Raw genomic sequence first — 26063 nt, forward strand, 5'->3', positions numbered from 1 at the left:
GAGTTTGTCCTTCTTAAAACAGATGGTCTTGAACCCTCTGTGCCCTTGGTCAGGAACTCATTTAAAGAGCAATCTGAAGAGATGGATGGTTTCAGAAGCCCAAGAGGGACGGCGGGTGGGGGGAGATGAAAGCCCCTTAATCCAGATTAATTATTCCTTCAAGTAATGCTTTCCTGGCTTTGAAACTGAGGGCTTGTGGCAGTGAAATACTCAGGAGTGGGGACAGATTTAAACAGTTGACCTATTATTGCTCTTTATAAGTAACTCAGTATGTAGATTGGAGGCCTATTTTGTCATTTGAAAGTAATTGAAGATGCCAGAGTCTATGAAGGGTCAGCTATGCCCTCACCACAGATCCCATGAAACCACAGTTAAAAGATCAGGGCTCCAGATCCTTCACATCTGATTTCAGCAAAGCTCTAGTCCATTGATACTTGGATTCCAAAGACATCCTATGCCCTGGTTGTAGTTTGAGAAATAGTGTGGTGTAGTGGTTGGTGTGCTGAATCAGAACTGAGGAGCTCTAGGTAGAAATCCTCTTTCACCCCCAACAGCCATAAACATCGCTGCATGGTCCTGGGACAATCACATCTGCTAAGTCCAGCCTATCTGGCAGGTCTGCTGCAAGGATAAAAGAGGTGGTGAAGACTCTCCAAAGAGCTCTGGGTGGGATAAAAACAGAGAAGGTAAAATAAACCTAGCTAGGAATAAATATTTTGGTGGCTATTCCATAGTTCAGTGGTAGAACACTTGCTGTACACAAAGATCTCTGGTTCAATCCTAGGCCTTTAACGTTTTTGGAAAAGCAACAACACAAAATAGCAGGAGTTATGAAAGTTTTCTGCCAGAAGCCCTGCAGAGCTGTTGCCAGTCAGAGTAGACAACACTGGGGAAGCTTCTCCTTTTGTGTTTGCTAGCGAGACTGGATATTAAGGGACAGAGCAGGCCACCAGTTGTATACAACAAGTTTTGCTTAGCTCTGCTTCATTCCAATCCCACTTTGCACCTCTCAATCTTTCCTCTTGTTTTACTGTTAAGTATTATGTGCTTTAAGAGAACACATTACCCTAGGCTTCCTTTCCCACATTCTCAATTAATCCAATACTTTTATGGGTTCCAAAGAGCTTTGGGGGAAAGCTTCCTGTTTGGTTCAGGGAACCTGAGTCAGGTTTTGTGATAAGCCAGGGAGGGATTAACTAGAGAGTCTGGAGTCAATATGCTCAAGTAAATGTAAGAGGAGCTTTCATCAATTTTGGAGAGCAGAAACACTAGTCAGGGTGCTGGGCAGCTGCCCCAGAAATAGGCGTGCACAATATTTCTACCCCACTCCCGTGAATATGCCCAAGACCCAGGCAGAGATTTTAAAGATTTTTTCTTATTGAAAAGTTGGCTGTTCAACTCATTGCCATGAATGAATGTTTGCAGATGTATACTGTTACATTTTTTAGAAAACCTGATACTACTGCATACATTCTTGAGGATTTTTGTCAACCCTGTAAGAATTCATGATTTCTATTGGCAGGGTGAGTGAAATATTCAAATAAAAACATTATTTTCACCGAGACCATGCTCTCCCATATAAAACCATACTCGATGGTACACAGCAATGTACCTGAATATCTATATTCACACAACAAATTGTAGAGGGGGAAGAAAACCCCCAACATCATGAGGCACTGAAAAACATCTGCAATTCTAGACAAAAATGACAAAGGCACGTGCACACACACTCACAGCCCTGTGTCTGCTCCGACACACGCAATGGCCTGCCCCCATGTGGACACGCTCACTCTCACACATGCACCACGCTAATAGGAATCAGGAGCATAATTTTTCCTCTAATTACATATTCAGCACTTCTGAGAAAATGAGATTTGGGTAATTCAATTGGACTGAGAAACAGGGCTCTAATAAAATGGAATTTGTAACAATTCCACAGTTAAATTAGTTAAATGGAGAGGAAGGAGCTCTGGCAAATTGACCCCTTGCTCTCCTAACGACTAATCAGACATTTGAACCACATTGTGCTAACAAAGCCCGTGGGCTGCCGCAGAAACTGTGGGGAAGGAACAACTACAAAGCTGGGAAAGAAACGGGAGAGATCGGGTGTGTTGCTCTTGAAGGCCGCACAGAAAGGGACGGTGAAACGTATCAGCCGTGGCATTTTAAATGGAAAATTGGCCTTGTCTGTGCCGGTGAAAAGAACTAGCTACTGAAATGAGAGGGGCTGCAGCTTTCACAGAAGGAAAACAGCCCAGTCTGGTTCTTCCTCACCATGACAGAAATGTGAACTCTGGTAGGGATAGAGGGCTTGGTGATTTGGCACAAGGAAAAGAGACAACCTAGATGCCTTCTTTTTGGATTTTCATTGTTTAATGGGGGGGGGGAAGACCTGGGGTACCTATTGGGGAATGGAAATCTGTGGCTTTGGACCAGGCCTGCAAAAAGCGTATCCCACAAGTGGGCTCCATTTTGGGTACATTCTGGTGTGCACAACTGCAACATCTACAACTAGGCTTTTGACAAACCTTTTTAAGTGGAGACTTTTATTTCAGTCTGTACTGGAACCGTTTTTAAACTGCTTTTAATATGTGGAATTGTTTTCAAGTGTTTGTATTTTTTTATATATTGGATGACTTTTAATTGTTTTGTATATAAAAGCGGTGTTTTAATTGTTCATAACACTTGTTTTACCACTGTAATTGTTTTGTTTATCATTGTACAATTTATTGTTGCAGCACACCTTGCGACCTTGCGGTGAAGGGCAGGTTGGAAATCTAATAAAACAAACAAACAAACAAACAAAAACAAACAAACAAACAAACAAACCATCAACTCTATTCACTGGCGCCTCACTAAGGCAATTTCACTGCGCTGTCAATGCAGGATGGTTACGTGTCACACAGTTCTCATTTAAAGAGGAATTGTTCATTTGGACACCATTCCTGCTATTTGAGAAAAAGTGGAAGAAAGCCGCCGGGTCGCCACAGCGACAGATTTCAGATTACTCATCCCAGAGCCTATGGCAGGCAGGCAGCACCTAAGGAGGCCTACAACAAGGCAGCTCACCCTCCTTTCATTGCAACTGCTTTTTGGTAAATTCAGTTATTTTTCTATAGCAAGTTGCCACTAACAACTTCTATTTCCACACCTCTCAAAATTAGGAGGGAGGAGATTGTCATTTTCACACCACTGAATTATTTTAATCTATCCTTCCTTTCCCCTCCCTCCTTAACCCCTACCCCAGATCATTTCAAATAATGTGGGGAGAACCCATCCCACTACTCAAATGGAGCATAAGAAGATCCCACTGGTCCATCTAGCCTATGTTGTCTGCTTTGATCTGCAGCAGATCTCAAAAGGTCTCGGGGAGAGGCTCTTTTCAAGCAAGTGCTACCTGAGATTATTTAGCTAGAGATTCCAGGGATTGGATCTGGGATCTCCTGCACACAAAACATTTGCTCCTCTACCAAGCTGCGGCTCCTCTGTGGAAAGATTTGTTTTCACCAACTTTCACTGCACACCCAATCCACCTGTCTGTCCATTATGGTCTGCCACGAAGTGAGTGGACAATTAGGGTTCCACTGGGAGCTATATGAAGACCTGCACTACAGTGAGGTCAGTGCCAGATTGGTCAAGACAGATGCATCTTTATTATAGTTAAAGCTATGGTTTTCCCAGCAGTGATGTATGGAAGTGAGAGCTGGACCATAAAGAAGGCTGATCGCCAAAAGAATTGATGCTTTTGAATTATGGTGCTGGAGGAGACTTTTGAGAGTCCCACGGACTGCAAGAAGATCAAACCTCTCCATTCTGAAGGAAATCAGCCCTGAGTGCTCACTGGAAGGACAGATTGTGAAGCTGAGGCTCCAATACTTTGGCTACCTCATGAGAAGAGAAGACTCCCTGGAAAATACCCTGATGCTGGGAAAGATGGAGGGCACAAAGGAGAAGGGGACGACAGAGGACGAGATGGTTGGACACTGTTCTCGAAGCTACTAACATGAGTTTGACCAAACTGCGGGAGGCAGTGGAAGATAGGAGTGCCTGGCGTGCTCTGGTCCGTGGGGTCACGAAGAGTCGGACACGACTAAACGACTAAACAACAACAAGGCTGCTCTGGAGGTGCCCTCATTATGGCCAGTAACTCTTTCTCTCCAGGGGTCAAGTTTGAGGGAGTAGGAATCCTGCCAATCCTTAGAGCAGTTTTGCACTTTAAAAAATTAATCTTTTTTAACTAACAAAGTGATAAATATCAAGACACACAGCACTTTTAACAATAAAACAAAAAGGCCCACTGGAAACATGGAGAACGTTTGAGTCTGAAAATTTGGGCCAGTGTTTGGTTCACAGTAATGGAAGATGTACATTTTCCTAATCAATAGACAGGTGAGCTCTGCTATTATATTGCATCTGTCTTCACATTTGGAACCCCAGAAATCTCCATACCTGTGTAATGTCAGGTACACAGGGGATGCACAGATAATCTGTTCCCAACAATCTAAATGGCATTAATAACCAACAACAGCAAAACACTGAATTTCACTTGTTCAAATCAATGCTTCTTAGAAACAGAAGAGTGCACCTAAGTTTGAATGTGGTAAAAATATTTTTTTTAAAAAAAATATATTAAAGAGCGAGCTGAAAAGTCAAGGTTGAGGGGAACTGGAAGAGAGCAAACATATACACAACAGACTTTGCTTATACTAAATGCTCACTTCCTTAGACTGTGCGAAAGGTTTAGGGGGCAACTTCCATGGAAGCATGCATGCCTCCATCATTCTGAACCTAAAATGTATGTATTCCATTTGCTTTTGCCGATCCCGAGCAAATGAATTCTGCTTCTACACACCTGCACATGCGTTCCAAATTCCAAACTGAATAGAATAAACACAGATTGTGGTGATATGATGTTCTAAGAGCACAGACAACTCAAGAAACCCCAGGCTGTACCTTCCTCACATATGAGCAAATGTTTTGCCCAGAGAACCTCGGTGAGTGAGGCAGCACGAAGATCTTGGCCAGCAGCACCGGAAACTGCCAAAAGGAGGGGGCTTCAAGAGCCAGTTTCAGAGAAGGCTGCAGCCAACCTCTCAAAGGAGAGCAACTCCTGTTGGGAGATTCATAGGGCTTGGCTTGGCTGGATGGGCAGTGTGCAGGGCCTGCTCAATCTCCACTGGAGAACGAGGTGCTTGATACGTCCATCCGAGTCCCCACACTTTGTGGTGCATCAGCAGCGAGAGGAAGGCGGGGAGGGAGGGTGCACAAGGCCACAGCATCTCTGATCCATCACCCTGGCAGCGCTGATTGGAAAGGAGAGGGGATCGATATGGAGCGAGAAGGTGTCGGCGTCAGGGATTCGTGGCTGTCAGGGCCTCTGAACGGGCCGGTGAGGGCTGGGGAAAGCGCTCTGGCTCTGCAAGGTGGGAAAGTGCTGAAGTGGCCACTTGCAAAGGGTGGGCGAGTAATAGAATCAGGTTATAGCAATAGTGCAGTGAGTGTGCTAGGCATTGTGTGTAGAGCAGGGCGGGGGGGGGGAGCTGTCTCAGTATTTGCAGTGGGAGGCAGGCTGTAAAATATGGGGGTGGGGAGCTCTTGGTTTCTTAAAAGCTGGGTGGGATGGCCCCAGGACAGAGGTCCCTCCTTTGGTATGTATCGCTCTGCTGTAGCTTGCCCAGTGAGAAGGCAGCAAAGGCCACTTAGCAGAAATATCTGGGCATGAGCCATGGCCAAGAAATGAATGCATTCTCACAATCTCTTGGACACCGAACAATGTCTCACAATTGCCCTTAAAAAATAAAAAAAATCTCACGGCTGACCCACCAACTCTCCATACAACATCGCAAACAACTTGCAAATGACATACATACCACCAAACTGGACAGCGTCCCAGCCATAATTCCCACCCACCCCTTCTCTTTCATTTCAGGTAGAGTGCCGGCATTTTAATTCATCTGTTCATTTATTCCTTACTGACGAGGGCTGTAAGAAGGCATCATTGTCTGTTCTGCCCTGTATTCATTGCATGCAGCCCTGTTTCAGGACTGCTGCAGTTTGTCTTCTGCCAAAAGCTATACTATTTATCTTGCTATGTGCCGTGCTGAAATTATGTAAATCACATAAACTATGTTGTTGTTGTTATTCCACAACATTCATTTCAATGCAAGAAAAACAACGCAAGGGTTTGGGGGGGCGGGGGGGACGTAATAAATTACATGTTGTTTGTGGACTGAAAACAGAAGCAACATTGAATGCAGATTGTATTTGTAGGATTGATTTCCATTTCGGACACGAGACAAATAAGCCAACATCGGCAATTTTGCTCCCGTTTCCATAGGAAGTCTCTAGCATCCCTATTACAGTGGTACCTCGGGTTACATACGCTTCAGGTTACATACGCTTCAGGTTACAGACTCCGCTAACCCAGAAATAGTACCTCGGGTTAAGAACTTTGCTTCAGGATGAGAACAGAAATTGTGCTCCAGCGGCGCGGCAGCAGTGGGAGGCCCCATTAGCTAAAGTGGTGCTTCAGGTTAAGAACAGTTTCAGGTTAAGAACGGACCTCCGGAACGAATTAAGTACTTAACCTGAGGTACAACTGTACTGACCACCAATAAACACAATATGAAACTTTTTTTTAAAAAAAAACAACCCTGCTCTGGTACTGGGTGTGAGAGAGAGATTAGTTGGCAACCTCAAGAGAAGAAAGCCAATCAGAACTGTTTCTACACCGAAAAAGCAAACCTGCCCCCGCCCCGCCCCAGCTGAATGCTGGGGAAGAGCAGGTTTGGACTGATTTTAGCCAGGATACTTCCCGAGTGGCTCCACTGATCTAAATTTTTTTTTTAAAAAAAATGTTTCTGGTATCTCCACCCTACATTCCCTTATTTATGTTTTGAGAACACATATAGCAGAAGAACCAGAAGAAGTGGGATTTTTTTAAATGCTGGAGAGGCTCGAAGCAGGGGTAAATACTGAGGTGGGTGCGGGCAGGCACAAACTTGCCTTGGGGCAAATGAAGAGAGTGGATGTGTTAGAGATCTCATGTAGGCAGCATCCCTGGGCTAAATGTGAAAAGCAGCCACAGAAATCAATGGGCTTCACTCTTAACCTTCATACAGAAGGCTACACTCCAGCCAGACAAAGGTCAGAGGTTTCTATATAGCCCCGCTGCCCCACATTTATGCCTCTCGCTATCTGAGAAAGAACGAAAGTTGCCATAGTTCCAAGGGCAGATTCCAGCCTGGCAAAAGCATTTGGGGAGGGCACAGAATAGAGCAGTTGATAGGTGGGTGAGGGCCTGGGGAGATTCCTGAGGGAATCCTGGGGGGCCACATTCAGCCTCCCCCCCCCCCAGACTACTATAAGAAAGGGTTAGGGAGGGAGATCTAGGCCCTGGGTCAAACAAACAAGCAGGGTTGGTCCTCATGGACCCAGTGGCTGGTCCTCGGGTCCCAGTGGCTGATGTGGGCCTGTGCAGTGTGTGTGTTCACGCAGGTGGAGAAAAAGCAGTGGAAAATTCTCACAGCCATAGCTGACAAGAAGAGCACCAGGGAGGCAGCCCTGCACCCTCCTCAATCACACGCAGCCGCTGCCTTTGTTTCCAGATCCAGGACAACCACGTTGTGATTATTTATCAGGTTAAGATTTCATAAGAAAGGAACCGGGAGTAGGGGCTCAGAATGCAAGGAAATGCTGAGTTTCATTTGCAGGCTAATTAGACTAATTAACTCTAATTAACTCACCGCAACATGCAGTTCCCAAACCAACATGCTGGCTCATTCTATTTCTTTATTCCTCTTACCCCTTCCAGAACAGCTTATTTTGGGGCGGTGTGTGTGGGGGGGGGTAGGGAAAACAACTCTGGCCTAACCACTCACTCTTCTTTCCCTTCAAATCTAAAAGTGTGGGTGATGCAGACAGTTGTTGGGAAGACCATCCCCAGCCCGTGTGAGAAATAATTGGGTTGGGGAAGCCATACCGTCCAATATTTCTCCAACAAAAATAGGAAAAGCAGACATTCCAGGATCAAATAAGAAACTGGGAAGGCTTTTGTAAATCCAGGACTGTCCCTGGAAAATAGGGACACTTGGAGGGTCTGGGAGAAGTGCAGTACCAGCCTATCCCCTTATACTGTAGTCCATGAATGGAAAATCCATTTGCTTTCCCAGAAGCCTTTTCTTCCCAAAGCCCCACTTCCTGGCTCACAGGAACTTTGCTGCATGCTGCTGGATATGCCTCATTCCTGTTCTTTTGCATTAAGGATCAGGCATCGTAAGGAACTGTAAACAGCCTGGCATACCTGTCTAGGGACACTGTACCTTTAAAAAAATGTAGTCGACAACCTGTGTGCTATAATTGATAGTGCACTGGGCTTGGACTGGGGGGAGGCATGAATTGATTTCTGATGGCAGAACCTCATGTACGTTCCCTTGAGTGCAAGAAGAGCAGGATACCAATGCAATAAATAAACTTGTGCGTCAGTTCATTTTGAGAACTCTTAACTTTTGATTACTGGCTTGTGACATTTTAGTTGATCCTATTATTGCTCTGCTTTGGCTTTTGTTCATTTCAGGAATACACCTTAGGCACACTGTAACCCTGGAGTGAAACTCCCTAGACCAGATGCTGATCAAACCATGTACTTTTATTTATATTTCCAGGAGGCCCTTCATCTGCCCAAAGGCCTTCAAAATGACTTCCAAGGCAAAAGACAAACGATACCTTCCACAAGAAATACATTTCAAAGTGACAACAGCCCCACCCACCCCCATCACTGAACAAACAGCGCCACAAAATACAAAAATTAAAAGCCAGAGAAGCAAGCCCAGTGAAATATCAATGGTACTTATAGGTTGATAGAAGTCCTGTGTTGTGGGTGCCAAACAAATCCTCGGAGAAGGGATTTCCACAATTGGGGGACCACTACTGAAAAGGCCCTGTCCCTCAACACTGTCAGCCAAAGCTCTGGCAGTGCAGGGATGAAACATCAGTGCCTCTGTAACATTCTTCAGAAGTACAGTGGTAGCTCGGGTTACATACGCTTCAGGTAACAGATGCTTCAGGTTACAGACTCCGCTAATCCAGAAATAGTACCTCGGGTTAAGGACTTTGCTTCAGGATGAGAACAGAAATTGTGCTCCGGCAGTGCGGCAGCAGCAGGAGGCCCCATTAGGTAAAGTGGTGCTTCAGGTTAAGAACAGTTTCAGGTTAAGAACAGACCTCCAAAATGAATTAAGTTCTTAACCCGAGGTACCACTGTAAAGAAAGAAAAAATTCTTAGGAACTATCACAGTTAAATAAGAATAGTAGAATACCTCTATAAAACCACAATTATTATTATTTAAATAAAAACCAAGCCCATAAGAATGAAACACAAATCAGAAAGCATAATAAAGTAAGCCAGGAGATGTTTGGAAATACCCAGGAAAGGATCAAGGTCTTTACCTAGGGCCGTGAAGACACTGAAGCAGGTGCAAGGTGAGCTTCCTTGAGGAGAGCATTCGAAGGCTGGTACACACCAATGGCAAAACCATCTTCTCCCTTATTGTTACCTGCTTTACTCTGAAGGGGTGGGGCATCTGGAAATGAGCCGCTGAAGATCACTTCAGTGCGCCACCAACATGCAAGTGGGGAAACATTCAGGGATCCAGGTTCCTAGCAGTACAGGGCTTTAAAAGAAAAGCATCAGGTATTTTGATTTGTGCTTTGAAACAGGCCTGCAAAGGCATGCTGTTCAGGGCCCTGTGTGTGATAGAGGAAGGCCTGGGTCCTTAAATGCTGGCCTAATCATGTATATAGCAGGGGGTGCGACTTAAAGGGCAAAAGCGGGTGCGTGACTAACAAGTGCTGAAACCTCCCCTCCCTGTACATTCGCTATAGAGAGAGCTAGATTAGACTTGGCTTGTGTCGCATTTGCTAAAAAGTTTATCCACAACTGGTTAATTAGCAGATTAATCAATTAAAGCTTTAGTTGTTTAATCTGTAAGGACAAATTTTAATTAGTGAGGCTGCATGTTGAGGGCCTGCATTTTTTAAAGAGTCTATTTTGGTTCTGGTGCGACTCAGGAACGGCCCTGCTACCATCAGGTGTATAGAGAGGTGGCTGCCGCAAGCCGCTAACTATGGGTGTCATGAAAGGGCAACAAACTGTTGGTTTTTTGTTTAGTTATTATTGTATTTTTACTGCCAGGGAGGGGGAGAGGCACTTGCTGGAATTCCTGCCTCAAATGCCCATGTAACTTGACTGGCCTTGAATGAGATGCACCTTGACTTGGAGTGGGGCGCTGGACTGTTCCGCCTCAGGCAGCAAAAATGTTTGGGCCAATTCCTGTGAGTCACAGGGAAGGAAGGAAAGATTCAGGGCAGCCTCTCCTCTTCTAACAATTGATTGGCAGCTTTTGTTTGTTAAACTGTTAGTTGTCTCACACCTTGCGATTTCTCAATCAGCACTGTTATTGATGTTGTGAAATTATGCAATTTTTTTAATTAAAAAAAATAGCTAAAAGGAGATGATTAATCTAAAGTTATTTAAGTGGCAGACCACCCTCAAAATAATGGGTGTGATTCACTTAAATAGCTCCATCAGTGGAAGCCCTGCACAAGGACTTCTGCTTGCACAAGAGAACTACCCTCCCCCCATGACTGCACCCCACACACTCCAAAATTGACTTTGGAGGGGTCAAGAGAACTCCCAGAACACTGCATATGGGGAGGAGAGCAGGGGATCATTCTGTCCGGCAAGCTGAAATGTTTGTGCAGACAAAACATTTGTCACAGTGTGATGTTGAATGTTACCCAACTCGCACACAATGTTGAGTGGCACGGTGCGAAAAACCCTTTGAGCACTAAGAAAAAGTGTGATATAAATACCAAATTATTTTATTATTTACTGTTGTGGCTGGGCTGTGGAGGCCTCAGATTCCAGAAGCCGTTCAGCTGGGGATCTAATGCTTAGCGTTCCTCATGGCCCTGCAAGAGGATGACTGCAACCCCATTTACTGCTATCACCTGTTTGAAAGCAGAGTATAACCCCCATACAGGCAACTGAAATTAGCAAATTAGCTAAGATGTACAAATCAAAGTCTAAAATGTGCTGGAAATGTAAAGAAAAAGAGAGTACTTTTTATCGTATGTGGTGGTCAAGTGAGATGATAAAAGACTTCTGGGAAATGATATATAATGAACTGGGGAAAATGTTGAAAACCACTTTTCCTAAGACACCAGAAGCTTTTCTTTCAGGTATTATAGAACCAGAGATCCCGAAGGACCAGACAAAACTATTTATGTACGCGACCACGGCTGCACGGACTCTCTTAGCTCGGAAATGGAAAAATGGTACAACTCCGACCAAAGAAGAGTGGCAAACAAAATTGATGAACTATGCTGAGATGGCAAAACTTACAGGAAGAATTAGAAACCATGAAAAGGAGGTCTTTAATAAAGAATGGAGGAAAGTTTATAATTTATTTGAAAACCTATTGCAAACAACTACATACATTGGCAGGATTGACAGAAAACTTGTGGTAAAAATTTGAACTATGGATTGACAAAGGATTTATAAAAATAAGAGTTATGATAGAGATGCAGAGGGGGAATTCATTACATTAAGATCCACAATGGGGGGGGGAGTCAGAAGGGATTATATGTTTATTTTTTAATTCATTTGTTTATGTAAATGCAAAAATAAAATTTATATAGGCAATTGAAAGCAACACTGAAGGCACAAGGGTCTTCGTCTTTGCTGGCATTATTACAAAAAGCTAGGCAAGGAAAGTGGGAGCATTCTGCAAGCTATGGGTCAAATGGAGAGGAAGCAGTGATGAGCACCGAAATAAAGTGCAAAGCCAGTTCCTGGGTTTCTGGGATTTTTTATGGTGGTACCAGATGCTAGAGCAAGATATCTGGACATTAAAAAAAAGCTGCTTTCCTGAATCTTCTGCGCTAGCCTGGACTGTGCTAGGAATTACTTAAATCCTCCTCCCCTAGTACCTATCTGAGTTGGGCTTACATATAAGCTCTAACATCACCCCCTGGTCTCTTTCAGGCCCCTAAGCACCCCCTTAGCAACTGACTGGTTCTAACATTAGTCCCACCACTGAGGCTGCTCCCCAGACTTGCTCTTCAGACTCCCTTTTCCTGCCAAATATTGCCTCATTCCTTGTAGAAGGTGCTGAATGCCAGGGATTACATTCTTGCAGGATATGATCCAAACTCATCCAGAGGCTTGGATTGCATCCTGCTGATTCAGTGCAAACTCCATCAGTAATGGATGTGCATCTCCGATACAGCAAGAAGGTGGCTCAGAACTGGCTCAGCCTCTCCAGAGATGGCATAGCCAAGAGCCAGCTGGACCTCTCAGGATTCAGTGAGAGACCTGGCAGAGAGGAACCAAGACTATGACATAGTTGGGGGGTGGGGGTGGGCTTTAAATGGACTGGGACATTCCTATGAACTGCACCTCCATCAGTTTCCTGATGCACTTTGCCAGCTATCCCGGTTGCTTGTATTTGCCACAACTACTTTGTCTCCAGAATATTTGCACAGCAACGCAAACTGAGAAAATCAAAGGATGCAAAGCCTGCTGCACCAGATGCTTTTCCAGAACAACCAATGTGGGTTAAACCACAGAGCCTAGGACTTGCCGATCAGAAGGTTGGCGGTTCGAATCCCCGCGAAGGGGTGAGCTCCCGTTGCTCGGTCCCTGCTCCTGCCAACCTAGCAGTTCAAAAGCACATCAAAGTGCAAGTAGATAAATAGGTACCGCTCCAGCGGAAAGGTAAACGGCGTTTCCGTGCGCTGCTCTGGTTTGCCAGAAGTGGCTTAGTCATGCTGGCCACATGACCCAGAAGCTGTACGCCGGCTCGTCGGCCAATAAAGCGAGATGAGCGCCGCAACCCCAAAGTCGGCCACGACTGGACCTAATGGTCAGGGGTCCCTTTACCTTTACAGGAGGAAAGGAAGGGGCCCGTGGAGCTGTATGGACTGAGAATGCTCCACTGGACAAAATCTAGTATCCTCCTAGAGAATCTGATTCTAACAGTGTTTTTGAGAGTCCCATAAATTGAGAGGAAACTGGACTCAAACCTGCCTGGAATCCCAACCTGGACGAATGCAGTTACAAAAAGCACTATTTTTCTATTATATATTCCCGTTGATAACAGGACACCTAAAAGATCTAGTGGTGGGCTGTCTATATTCTTTCTCTCTTTCCTCACCAATGATTACAAAAGCTTGCACATAACTAGCGTAGGGAAAGGCTGTCTCCAGTGCGTAGACAGGTAGGCCTTCCATTGTGGAGAGAGGCAATTATAGAAAGCCGGTCCCTGCAATTACCCATGCCTTGAATTTGGGTACTGGTGGAACAGGATATGTTCTGTTAGACTTGGGAGGAGGGCACAGTGAAAAGAAATATTCTTTCCCTGCACAAAGCCTTCTAACACCCCCCCCCCCCAACACAAGGTGCCTCTGGACTGTCAGGAGGGATTCAGCCACATACCATAACTGTGGATTTGCACATCTAAAGTATATTAAAGCACCCCTTGTCATTGTAGTGCAACAAAATCACTTTGGAAAATTGACTTTTTGTGGTTTGTGAAGGGAAGTGGAAGTGCATTCAAAATTGCGGGATGAATGCAATGACAAAAGGGGAGACATGTAAACATCCCACAATCAAATCAGGATGAATGCTCATTGCCACATAACTCTGCCCCACAAGCAAATCAGAAGAACGAAAGCTATGTGAAGTCGGATATAATCTAACCTCCGCCCAACATAACACCACATAACACCGGTCTTGAAAAACCTACATTGGCTCCCAATACGTTTCCAAGCACAATTCAAAGTGTTGGTGTTGACCTTTAAAGCCCTAAATGGCCTCTCCCCAGTATACCTGAAGGAGCGTCTCCAGTCCCATCGTTCTGCCTGGACGCTGAGGTCCAGCACCGAAGGCCTTCCAGCGGTTCCCTCACTGCGAAAAGCAAAGCTACAGGGAACCAGGCAGAGGGCCTTCTCGGTAGTAGAGCCCGCCCTGTGGAACGCCCTCCCATCAGATGTCAAAGAGATAAACAACTACCTGACATTCAGAAGACATCTTAAGGCAGCCCTGTTCAGGGAAGTTTTTAATGTGTGACATTTTAATGTATTTTTAATCTTTGCTGGAAGCTGCCCAGAGTGGCTGGGGAAACCCAGCCAGATGGGCGGGGTACAAATAATAAATTATTATTATTATTATTATTATTATTATTATTATTAAGCTCTCTGCAAGCATTATGAGGGCAAATACGCAACAAATTAGATTCCTGAAGGGGCCCTAAGCCACTTTAGGGCAGGGAACAGAAGGGAAGGCTAACCTAAATTGCGGCAGGTTATTGCTATGGCTTCATCAGGGTGAGTATGGGGCTGTGTGTGTGTGTGCCTCCCTCTCCCACTCTGAAGTGAAGCTGTTGTGCCTGTGGTACAGGCAAGGGGTGAGGCTGGGTCTTTCCTTCCAATTCACACACTGCTGAGATGGCAGCTCTCACAAGCTTGGTGAGCCCCAGGTCTTCCCATCTGAGGCCTGGCCCACCAAGCTGCTCGTGACTGTGTGCTGCTGGAGCTCTATGAGGCCGGCCTGAGTGAGGAGCTACGATCACTGCAATGCGAACAGAGGTGTGTGGCGGGGGAGTCCACTCCCACCCCTTGCACTGCTGTGATGGAAGATTGGCTGAACAGCTGAGCAGAGAAGGGTTGGAAAAAAAACCTTCCCTATTCAGGGCTGCCTTCAGATGTCTTCTATAGGTTGTATAGTTACTTATCTCCTTGGCTTGGGGGTCACATAACTCCATACCACCCAACATTTCTCTGATGAAAATAGGGACGTCCTAAAGGAAAGCGAGACATTCCAGGATCAAATCAGAAACTGGGATGGCTTCTGTAAATCTGGGACTGTCCCTGGGAAATAGGGACTCTTGGAGGGTCTGCAGACTGGCTCAACTGAACCACCTCTATGTTTTCTGCCTGGATGGCAGCTGCAGGGCCTGGCTCCCTACTGTTCCCTTTCCTTCTAAAGAGAAGCCGTGCCAGGGACAGAAGACGCCAAGGCTCCTATTTCCCCCTAGCCACCTAGGTGTGCACATATTAGAAGTTCATTGTGACTAAGAGACATCAGTACCAAACTGACCCACCCACCCACCCACCCACAGATAAGGTGTCTTGGTGCAGACCTTAATCTTCAGCTCTGGGAATTTATACAAATGCCCTCCCCACATGCACTAGGAACTCTACACTGGCTGCTATAACTTATCAGGCTGCACAGTATTTCCTGATTTAATTGCTCTTATTTACTAATATGAACAAGGCATGAAATCAAGAAACTTCCATCAGCAGAAACAGAATATTATGTTGGCAAACATTACCCAGCAGCGTTAGCCATTCTGGGATGCTGCTCATGGCGAGGGTGTAAACTCTGGAGGTTTTCTCTTTCCTCCAAATTCAGAGATGGGATGTGGGAGTGTGATGATGGTGATGATAAAGATGATGGGGAGAATAAGATCGCAGGGCGGTTCCTAGTTAAAGCAACACACCAGCACTGCCGCAAACTCCTGTCCCTCGGCCCCAACTCAATTCCACCTATAAGGCAAATGCTGCAAAGGAGCAAAACGACTTGACTGATGCCAAAGGGGAGCCGGTAAAAATGAGGATTTGCACAAGGGTAGGGTCTTCTCTGAATTTGTCAATGAGATTAGGGTTGCATATCGGAGAAGGCAGGGGTGCTGAATTTATTTCATTCTGGGCAAGCAACCTTGAGCTGTGAAAGCTTGGGTGAAAAACAAACAAACCTTAAATCTAAGTGTGTCCGAGTCAGTGCCTGTATATTTGAATTTGCAGAAGACTTCTGATGCTGGTTTGGGAAGTTTCCGGCTGCGTGAGCATGCCTATACAGACTGCACTCTATGAGCTTATACAACAATATGCTGTGTACAAACACCGGGATGTGTGAAATTGTATAGAGTCAGTGGCTTATGTGTTCATGTGCAGGAGCCAAACAGCATCAGTATTTGTAACTTTAAGTGACGATATGGAAAAATAAAAATAAAACACACATTTGTGTTAGCCTGAGTGAGATGTGTTTACACACATGCGCGGAATGTGCCCGCCATCGCAATTCTTCTTCTATATATGTAAGAAACCTTCCTGTGATTAAGCAAGAAGTGCTAAATAACCAACAACCCCCATTTAATCTACTCCCTCTCTCTTTCTCTCTCCTTCCCTCCCTCTCTGCTGTGTTTCCACTATCTCTTTATTAGGGGGAAACCGGTTTGCAACACAAACTGAAAACACAGCAGTGACAAAATCAGTTAGCAAATGCTTCTATATTAACACATTTTCAATAATTTGTCGTCGTCCCCCCAACAAATCGTTGGTGGAAAAATATTTCCTTCAGCCCAGCTGTGCCTGCTACCCAAACACTGCTTCCTGGGCTGAGGGCCTGGGGAGCAGAGTGTATCCCAGCCAGGCTGCGATTGTCAAAAGTAAAGAAAAATGAAAGGGGTGAAGAGGCAGCAGGAAGGATAGATAAATAAAAAAGGATTTCACTTGCAACAATGTGGTTAGTGATGAAGGAACATTTATTCTCTAGAGATGTTTAACCTGACGACATCGTTTTTTCTCCTCTAAGCTGCCTTTAAGCTACAGCAATTTTCTGTTCAGGAAGGCCCTGTCATTTCGGAGACGCACACCGCTTGGGGTGACCCAAAAGCTTTGCAGGATCCTCAGCTTCCTTCTGACTTCAAACAACATGTGGCGGCATGTGATGCGAGTGTAAATTTTAACAGCAGCTTTGACCCACTCTGCAAATTAGCGCACATTAATCGAGTCACCCGTCGGCTACAGAATCTGCTGTACACATTGCTGGATATCCAGGGTGCTTCATAGTACTGTAGAGCTTGCACCAAGTGGGGCAAGCAAGAAGTCTGCCTGCTGCAGAAGCACTGAGGATCCTACCCTCCCCAATTACGCCAAGGGCTGTTTCAAAGCACCAAGCGACTCAGCAGGATGATCACAATCTTTGCCGATTATGCTGCACTGAGAAAAGGATGCCACAATGCTAGCAAGCCCTTTCAGATAGCTTTGCCAGCCTTTTTTCTTTCCCCACTAAAGTTATATCTGACTAAGCTGAGCCACAATCTTGTATCTCACCCCTGCACTCCACACCCTTTAAAAAAAAATATTACACAATGGAAGTCATTAGAGCAACCTCTTTCTTCCTTCCAACACCCTACTACCTAGACCCAGTAGGAAAAGATAGTGAAGCTGGCGGTTTCTGCATGCCTGGCAAGTATACACCATGCAGAGGAACAGAGGAGTTCCTGAGGGGCAGCTGGGACATTGGCCATGGCTGCCTGTGGCAACTGCAGGAAGCAGTCCACGGCTAGCCCCCAAAGTGCCTTGGAGGGAGTTGGCGCCTCCCAGGCTCTTGGCTAGTCATCGTTCTCCAAACAAATTGTTTTTGGAGACACACAAAGAAATGTTAATATGCTCCAAACAAGCCCAAGAATGGACATGTAACAAGGGTGTCCTTTCTAATGAAACCGAAATAAGAGGCAAATCCTGCCTTTGACTCCGGTCATATCCTTTCAAGAAATAACTGGTTGCCAGGCATGTGTGTGTATATGTGTGTGCATGGAATTATGGGTTCTGATACCATTTTCCATGGGTGGACTCAAGCTTCCTTTTTAGGATGGAAGAAATATGCAAGCCAACATGAGTAGTGGCTAAATTTTATAAACACGCAGGTAAACATTAGTTCAAAATTATATGTGTGTAAGCAGGTAATCACAAAAGCATTGTGCAAAGTATTTAATATGAGAATCTGACTCCTTTGACTTGTTCAGTTGTTATTCTCTCGGTGTGAAAATAACAGTAATTGTGTGGGTCACCTTGTGTTGCTGGATGAGCAAAATGCAATAATTTCGCGTATAAGGGATTAATTAATATTAAAGCAATTCAACTAAAACTTTGGCTTTACTTGGGACTGAATAAATCAAACTTAATGAGCCAAATGTTCAAATTTTATTTGGGCAGTGGTAACACCCAATTTGTTTCATCCCCGCCATTTACAAGTGGCATTCACTGCCAAAAGAATCTGGAAATTCTCATCAGCATCCAGCCTGGTCATTAAGACACACAATAATAACCCTCGGCATCAGCTATAAAACCCAACATTTCCCAGCTATTTCTACACAAACACACAGGCACCATCAATTTATTTTAAACAGATTTCATTATACGTGTGCAATAAATACATACACAAACAAACATATATGTGCAGATGTCTGTTTTAAAGATTTGCTATTTATGCCTGTTTCTTATCTGCACAAACAGGGGAATTCCCTCTATCTGAACCTCAGTTTTCTGAAGTTCCCTGTTAATTGAATCCATTTTGAATTCTCCTAATATGCTGTATAAGAATTATAACTCTTGATAGTATAAATCATGTAAGTATTTTGTCTGGGTCCCTTCACTTCTAAAATGATCCAGTAAAGTAATATATTACACACACTTTTTTTTTTTTGCATACATTCATTCAGAGGCACACCAGGAGTGTCAAGCGATAAGCAACTGAGAATACTATTGAAGGAGAAGCTGGGTTTTTAAAAATATTGCTTCCAATCTTTAAGTTCAGAAAGAGAAGCTTTGAACACTTAATGGGCCTGTGGGAGAAAAGAGTGTCACTAGAGATTGTATCAGCGGTCCCTATTGCATTTAACATGTGAACTTATACACAGATGTTAAAAATGCATGAATACAGCTGTGTTATGACAAAGCATTTTAGTGACGTCACCGTTGAAACTGAAGCGAAATGTTCAGTTTTTTACTTATGGGTGATGAATCTTGATTAAAGAAAAAATACCTTGCAAAATTAATGGGCCTAAAGCTCATGGTCACTGCTACACCGTGTTAGAACAATGGTCCATCTAACTTAATATCCTGCCTTGATTAATGTAAAAAGTACTGTTTGATTCTAAGGAACCAATGGAACAATTATGGAGTGACAGAAATCGGCAGGAACAATCCTACTCTACCTAGGTGATGGATTTGAAGCACCAATAATGGGTAGCAAATTGTCGCATTATTTGATTATTATGGGTGACAGAAGGGAAGGCACTTTCTATCCTAGGTACCAAAACATCTTGAGCTGGCCCTGAAATACTGCCATCCTGCTGTCCACACCCAGTCTCTTCTGCAAATCAAGACGGAGAGTTAGAGATAAAGTGATTGCAGTTGTGTACCCTGGACTGTCTATTGACCAGTATCTGCTGGTGGGCCTACATAGCATGGTTTAGGCAATCAATTATTGAAATGCAAGTTTTCTACCTGTCTGGGAAGGTTTGTTTATATATGCCCTGCTCCCTGGAAAGCAGAGTTTTCAGGCAGCCTACTAAGCGCAAAATGTGGTTCTTGCCTCCTTTAAAATATTAGACAACAGGGCTTGTAAGTGTGCTCTGCCCAAGCCTGGACCAAAACTGGACCATGAGATAAGGGCAAACATGGTGAGGACCTCACACTCAGTCACCATGGCACACCCATCTAGGCCTTAAAAGGATCCAACTGTGGAACAAATTGGGGGCAGGATATGATCAATTACATCATGAACTGCATCGTCTGCATAAGTCCATCCTCCAGTCCCAGTTCTTCTTTTTAAAAATACTATTTTAAACTAATAGGAACTTCAGGCACCGATCATCAACTTCTGCCAAAGATAGGAGGAGAAAAAAAATGGGTTAAAGCCCCAAACAAAACAGAACAACCCCCCCAAAAGCTAATCCTTCTACACAGCATCTAAAAAATCTGCAACCAAAGTGCGAGAGACTTGGAAAAATCAAAGAGGGAATGAGGGAGGCCGAATAAAAGCAAAGAGGCTGGAGAAAGGGCTAGGAAAATGAATCTGTTGAGTGAAACCTCTCCTTCTCCTAAATTCCTCTGTGCCGGCGTTGTGGGCTCTAGCCACTCATTTAATGATCTTGTTCGCAATATTTCTTTGCCCAGTCTAGGGGAAATGCAATAAGCACCAGGCTAAACGTGTCCATGCAGCTTTGCTGAAGAGTTAGCAGGCTGAAGTGCTACGCAGTGCGACCAAAAGCAGAAGCCCAAAGGGATTCCACTAAGAGAATATCCTCTCTGTTTTAATCATCTTAGCCCAGACTGTCTTGTAGTTCAAAACAAGAGAGATTCCCCCAGTGTTCCCCTCAAGCATTCATAAATCCCTCATGCAGCTGATTGGAACGGAGGGATGTATTCTGAACGAGTTAGTCTTCTTTTTTCTTCAGGGATTCCCAAGCACAAGGAGGAAAACACTGAAACCCCCAAATCTCATTTTCTCTCTCTCTGAGACTGCTGGGCATTCCATTCTAGTTCTCTATCCCTGACCTAGACATCCGAAGCACAGAGAGCCCTATGTTTCAAAGGACCCCTCTCTTCCAGACAGCGCTATAAGGAAGAAGCAGCCACCTCACTCTGCAAAACTTGAGCAAGTCCTGGACCTGAGCTGTCTTGTCACTGCAGCTTCACAATGCCTTCCCTTCAGATCCTTAGAAGAATTAAAACCAAATAACAGCTGCCTCCTTTCTGTTGACTAAGACCTTGGAACGAACCAGCAAGAGCCCCCTCCGCCCCCCCCACCAAGGTGGTTGGCCTCATAGGCCACTTAATGCCAGCGGTTAGGATGCCATGAATTTTTAAAACTCCTTCAAGCACAAATGGAAGGGTTAGCACAGCTGGGAGATGGGGATTTCCGATGCTGCAAAGAGGTTTTTGAAGCAACGGCTTCCTTTCCTCTGGAGATCCTAGGCAAGGAAACATGTGCAGCTCCAGGACCACAGTGATGGGAGTGAAAGGAAGTGCAGTGGTGGTGATACTACAGGCGTGCCAAACCCCCCTCTCCCCACCTCCCCACCCCCCGGGAGAAGTTAAGGAACTAGACTCACATTGCAGCGAGATTCTTCAGCTAAGGGAGACACGCCTGGGATTCAGCTGGCTGGAAATTGGGTTGCAGCACTTTGGAGGGCCAAGTCGAGACAGACAGATTTATATTTTAAATTACTTCACACATATACATACAGAACATCCAACCGTACCGGAGGCGTAAAATTCGACCGCAATAGAAAAGCAACTGGGACACAGGGAGGCTGGGATGAACCCTAACAAAAAAGCCATGCATATGCCATTGGATGACACAGATTGTATTCAGGATAACAATACACATCAAAAAGAAATTTCACGCGCATGGTCTCTGTGTGCCATGCATTCACCCGTTGTCTCTAAGAATGCATTTCCGAAAGTTGGACCTAGATATATCCTCAATGACAATATTAAAGCCCGGGAAAAGTGTGATCTCCTTGATCTTAAGCTTGCATCTGATTGCTACCACGCCAGCACCTCTGCAGCCAGACAGCACACAGGTGCTACCCTGGAACCGTTAACAACTCCTGTGACAACTGAGAAAGCAAAACAGACGTGCCTTTCGGGAGGATGGGGGGAAAGGGGGGTGGAGGCGATTAAAGCCCTGACCTTTAGATCTGGGGATTCCAACCACGTGTGAAGCAGGTAGGTATAAAGAGGCGGACTTACCTGCTGGAGGTAGAGGAAGGCCGGGGGGCAAGGTAGAGAGTGTGGGAGCAAGGCTGAGTTGGAGACCAGGAGGCAGCCTGAGTTAGCCATCGAGCAGAGCATGTGTTGCCGGCAAGCCCAGGAGCAGCTATGCTGGCAGCTCCCTCTGCTCCCAGACCCTCTGCTTCTTCCCTTTACAGTACTTGCTTTTTCTCCGTGGTTTTTCTTTTGGCAGCTCCCCCGTGCGGAGCTATTTAAGAGGGCTCCATTGGAGGAGCTGCATGCTGTGTCTCCAGCTCAAGCAGGGAAGGAGCAGCGTGCAGGCTGAGAGTCACTTGGTGCCATTAGACGAAGCTGCTGAATGAATGCATGGTCCGCAAAGGGTGTGTGTGTGTATGTGTGCGCGCATGGGGGGGGTGGAGAAAGAGAGAGAGAGCAGAGGGGGGGGGAGAGGGTTGAGAGGCGGGGGAGTCCCCTGTGCATTCAGACATCAAACAGCTCACTGCGAAACCAAGAAAAGCCGGAACAGCTGAGCCTGCACTTAACCCCTCACCTGCTGCAACTCTGCCTCTTGCCCTGTGATAAATAGGCCACCAAGCAGGCTCTGACACTTAACCGGGGTACCTGGCTCAGGCCCGCTGCCTAATCTTGCATCAGCCCAGAGAAAATACAGAGTTATCGTCAGCGGTTCCAGGGACAATAATTTCAAGACCCACAACGAGGGAATTATGCTGCTGTGGCATCCGCACTTCCAAAATATGTCTCTCTCTGCTCCCTGCAACATTCCTGGGTATAGGGAGCTTCTCTGTAACACAGGGTACCCAGCAAAGAAACCCTGGGATAAAACCCACAGTCTCTTTCTCTCTCCCTACACATGCAGGCAAGACAGACCCAGTGTCCAAATACCAGAGAGAGGTAGGCAAGACCTAGATTCTCACACATATAGATGCCTGCACGCAAAGGCCTTATATGCCCTCTGCCCAGACATGGACTTGCACACCTACAGGCACGCACACATTGTTGCATGCCAGGCCTGCACAGATGGAAGCCAGCTGACCTCTCCTGAAATATGAGCAGAATTTGGCAGGAGATGCATTTGCTGGATTATTCCTGAGTGCTGGGTAGCTTGTCCCATAGGAGCGCAAATAGATCCCAGCTCACTGCACAGAGCCTGTTCCCAGCAGCTTTTGAAGGAACAGGAAGGCATTGCCTTCTACCTCCCCGGAACAAGGCCTGTGCTGTCTGGGATCTTCTCGTCAAAGGCATGGGTCCTTAGGGGCTGCGTTCATAGGCTGCTGTTTAGTTAGGTCAGAGTGTGGCAGTTGCTCCCCAACTCCTTGTGACTGGGTTTGCTTGTGATCAGGCTCCGGGAATGCCAATATCTCCAGCCTTTACTCTAAGCAAAGTGGCTAAATGTTGCCCACACCCTCCGAAACCTGAAATGTTATTGGCATATTCCCTATTCGATAGCTGGGTGGCTGTGGTAGAGACAACAGGATGCAGCACTACACTATCCATTTAACTGCATGTACTCTTCTCTTTTTTGCTGGGTTTTTAAACAAGGGGACCAGCAGAAGCTGCTAGTGATATGGAAGATGTTTCAGGGTTACCTGCTCCCCTCTTTGCCCCACTGAATTATGTACAAGCCATGGGGGTGCAAGAAAAGAAGACCAATGTGTGTATTTTAGCACTGCCAAATTATGGGTTTTTTTGTTTTTCCTAAAATATGGTATTCCGGTCAGAATGCTTCTAAGCACACACAGAGTGCCTTTCTATTCCAGGGACAGCTCCCCCTCTGCGAAGTACCCAAGGTAAAGGGAAATTGACATCTGTTTCCAAACACCGTTTTAGAAAAGAGAATTTTTAAAAAGCTGTGAAATTCATACTCAGGGCTCTGTCCTGTGATATGCGAAGGTGTGGGATGCCCATCTCACAAAAACTGCACCGAAGGCAGGATGCCTGCCCTGTGTAGCTTCTCCCCATCGTTCGCTGTGCCGCTGGTGCTGTACAGATTGCACCTGTTAGAATTTTCCTTTCAATGCAACACCTCTTGGACAGGAAGCCCTGCACTTTAAGATCTGCATTGAAACGTGAAGCTAACACAGGCACATGGCACTGCAATGGGTGAATCTAAATCTAGTAGAAATTCTCCCGTCGGTGTAACTTGCACACATTTCCCTCTAACTTTACATCCTCCTTGTTTGAGAGCTCGTGTGTGTGTGTTTATGGGGTGGGGGTGGGAGTATGAAATTCTTCTAAGGCTTGTAGGATTCTGGGGGAATGGCAACCCTAAAGCACGCGTGGCTTCTCTGCCCTCATTCCCTCCCCTGCCCGTTAACCCTGCATTACACACATATGTACGGACATGCATAAATGAACCACTACAAATGATATACAAATTCTCCTGGCCACTTGTCAGAGGATGCTACAGACCAGCAGCTCATCAAATAGTTACATGCACACGGTGGCAAACAAATTGCTATCTGCATCCACCCCCTATCATTTTCTTATCATGCCACTACAGTTGCACATCCTGATAGTAGTGTCCATTAGCTGAGAGTCCATTTCTGCAGGAAGCCTGCTGTGAAGCCTCTGCTACCGATCAGTGACTTCACAGTAAAGTTTAGTATTGTCATAGCAATAGGCAGGGAGCTTAGGCATCGTGTGAAAGTCTGAGGAGGACGTGAATCTCCGCACTCTGACCACTGGTATACATTTTACAGCCGAGCTTGCGTTTGGGGAATAGGCAGTTTGTTCACGTGTTAAGAAGACCCTCTCCAAGATAGTAAGTCATGGATGCCCATTTGTAAATTTGGCTGCATGGGTTTATTTACATGTTGGGGTTTCAAATTAGCCCTGTCACAAGGGAACGTGGTAAGAAGCAACATGTAACACGCAACTTACTAAAAGGTATAAAACACCAGTGAAAAGTATGAAACGTTGATAGTTCACATATTTAAACAATTTCAGTGGGCTTGAAACCGCATCATAAAATGTCAGTCCAAAAACAACGTTATCATGGTGTTCAGCAGCAAACACAGCAAGTGTTCTGGTTGAGATTCAGATTCTTGGGATGCCTCTAGAGGAGGAATTTTCAACCTTTACAGACTCAGGACCCACTTTTAACCAAAACATGGATTTGGAGACCCATTCCTTTCTCTTTATCATATATTTGCATGGTGGTAGTGCTCCTGTTGCAACCCGTCTTGGATCAGGGAAGTCTCTAAGAAAATCAGCATGGACTTGTTGCATGGGTGGCCCTGAGGTAGCAGCATTTTTCTCCATTGTTTACAGACCTAGGAAAGGACAGAGCTCTTGGGCTCAGATCCTGAGGTAGCAGCCTGTCTCTCAGGTGCCTACAGACTTCAAGAAGGCCAAGGCTTTTTATGTCTGTTCTACAGATGTGTCTCACATTGAAGGACCCCTGGCTTTTAGGCCAGTCCCGCATCTCCACTCAACCCAGCTTCCCCAACTGCTTTCTGCTAAAGCACTGGAAGGCCCAGGGTAGATGTGCCAGTCAGCTGCAAAGCCACCTGTGCTAGGCTTCGCTTGCTGTGCGGCATAAGCGTGAATCCCATGTTCAGTTCAGCCAGAATGTGGGGTGCACTGCAATTGGGCTGCCTTCCAAGGCTCAAAGGCAGAATTTTCCCTGCCAGGCAGAGATGCTTCTAAGTGAGTTTTATTGGGTGATTCTTCCTGGTGCAGCAGTCATCGGAAAAATGCAGAGTGTAAGACCGGGGGCTTGAATTCTTCTCAGTTCTGTCTACATACACACACTCCATCAAGAAAATGCATCTCTACTTCTCTTTGATGCACTGTGGGGTCCTGGGGGAACACAACTCTCCCCCACAAAAGCTCTCTGTAAGTGCCACATGGCACTGATGTGGTGGAAATTGTGCCGGGTGCGGCTGCCTTTCGCAGCTTTCGGACAAACAGGGTGCAGGCACTTACAGATTTACAATATGAACAGAGTCTGCCACAAACCTCGGCACATCTTCTCAGGAAATGGTTCAGAATAGCAACCTTATTGAAGAGCTGTCTGAAGCTCCTTAGCAGCTTACGTCGTGAGGGACTGTAGGCAAAGGAGAGATTTATGGGTGTTGCCCCAGGTCTCCCAGTGAAAAAAGTATATATGCTAAGAGACCCAGAGAGCAGAAGGCAAGTCAAGGGTTGAACAGACAGGAATCGGGCAAATGGTCCTTCAAACTGGCTGGCTGCTTAGGTCACAGAGCTGGCTGTTTCTAGGTTAGCATATACCCCTATGTGTTAATTCCTGGCAGCAACAAAAAAGGAAACTCTCAACAAAAAGAGAATTCTGTCTGGTTCCGCAGTGAGTCTGGCCTTACTTTCGATCACCTTCCCACGCTAACTGTAGAGCTATCTGCAAAGTCTCAGGATATAATGCACAAAATGGTGCTGTGATCATTCTAAAAGACAAAGAAAATGAAGGGCAACTTTCCCAAGAGGGGGAGCAT

The 26063-nt window shown here is 45.5% G+C and overlaps 1 protein-coding gene across 6 annotated transcripts in view; it reads right to left on the reverse strand.

Annotated features, from left to right (window-relative positions):
* RBFOX3 (RNA binding fox-1 homolog 3) overlaps nt 1-26063 on the reverse strand; it is a 222332-nt gene that overhangs the window by 39921 nt on the left and 156348 nt on the right. For 2 of the 6 annotated variants that reach the window (XM_083598882.1, XM_083598883.1), the window contains exon 1: nt 21610-21752. The exons of 2 other annotated variants lie outside the window; for them this stretch is intronic. In XM_083598882.1, the coding sequence (XP_083455008.1) occupies nt 21610-21711 (102 nt within the window). In that variant the 5' untranslated portion in view covers nt 21712-21752. Of the gene's footprint in view, nt 1-21609; nt 21765-26063 lie in introns of those variants that run through there. 2 more of the 6 variants (XM_083598879.1, XM_083598880.1) reach the window with 2 other exon arrangements.

Source organism: Podarcis filfolensis (genome assembly GCF_964270895.1).
Source record: "Podarcis filfolensis genome assembly, chromosome: 2".
In the NCBI taxonomy this organism is placed as follows: domain Eukaryota; kingdom Metazoa; phylum Chordata; class Lepidosauria; order Squamata; family Lacertidae; genus Podarcis; species Podarcis filfolensis.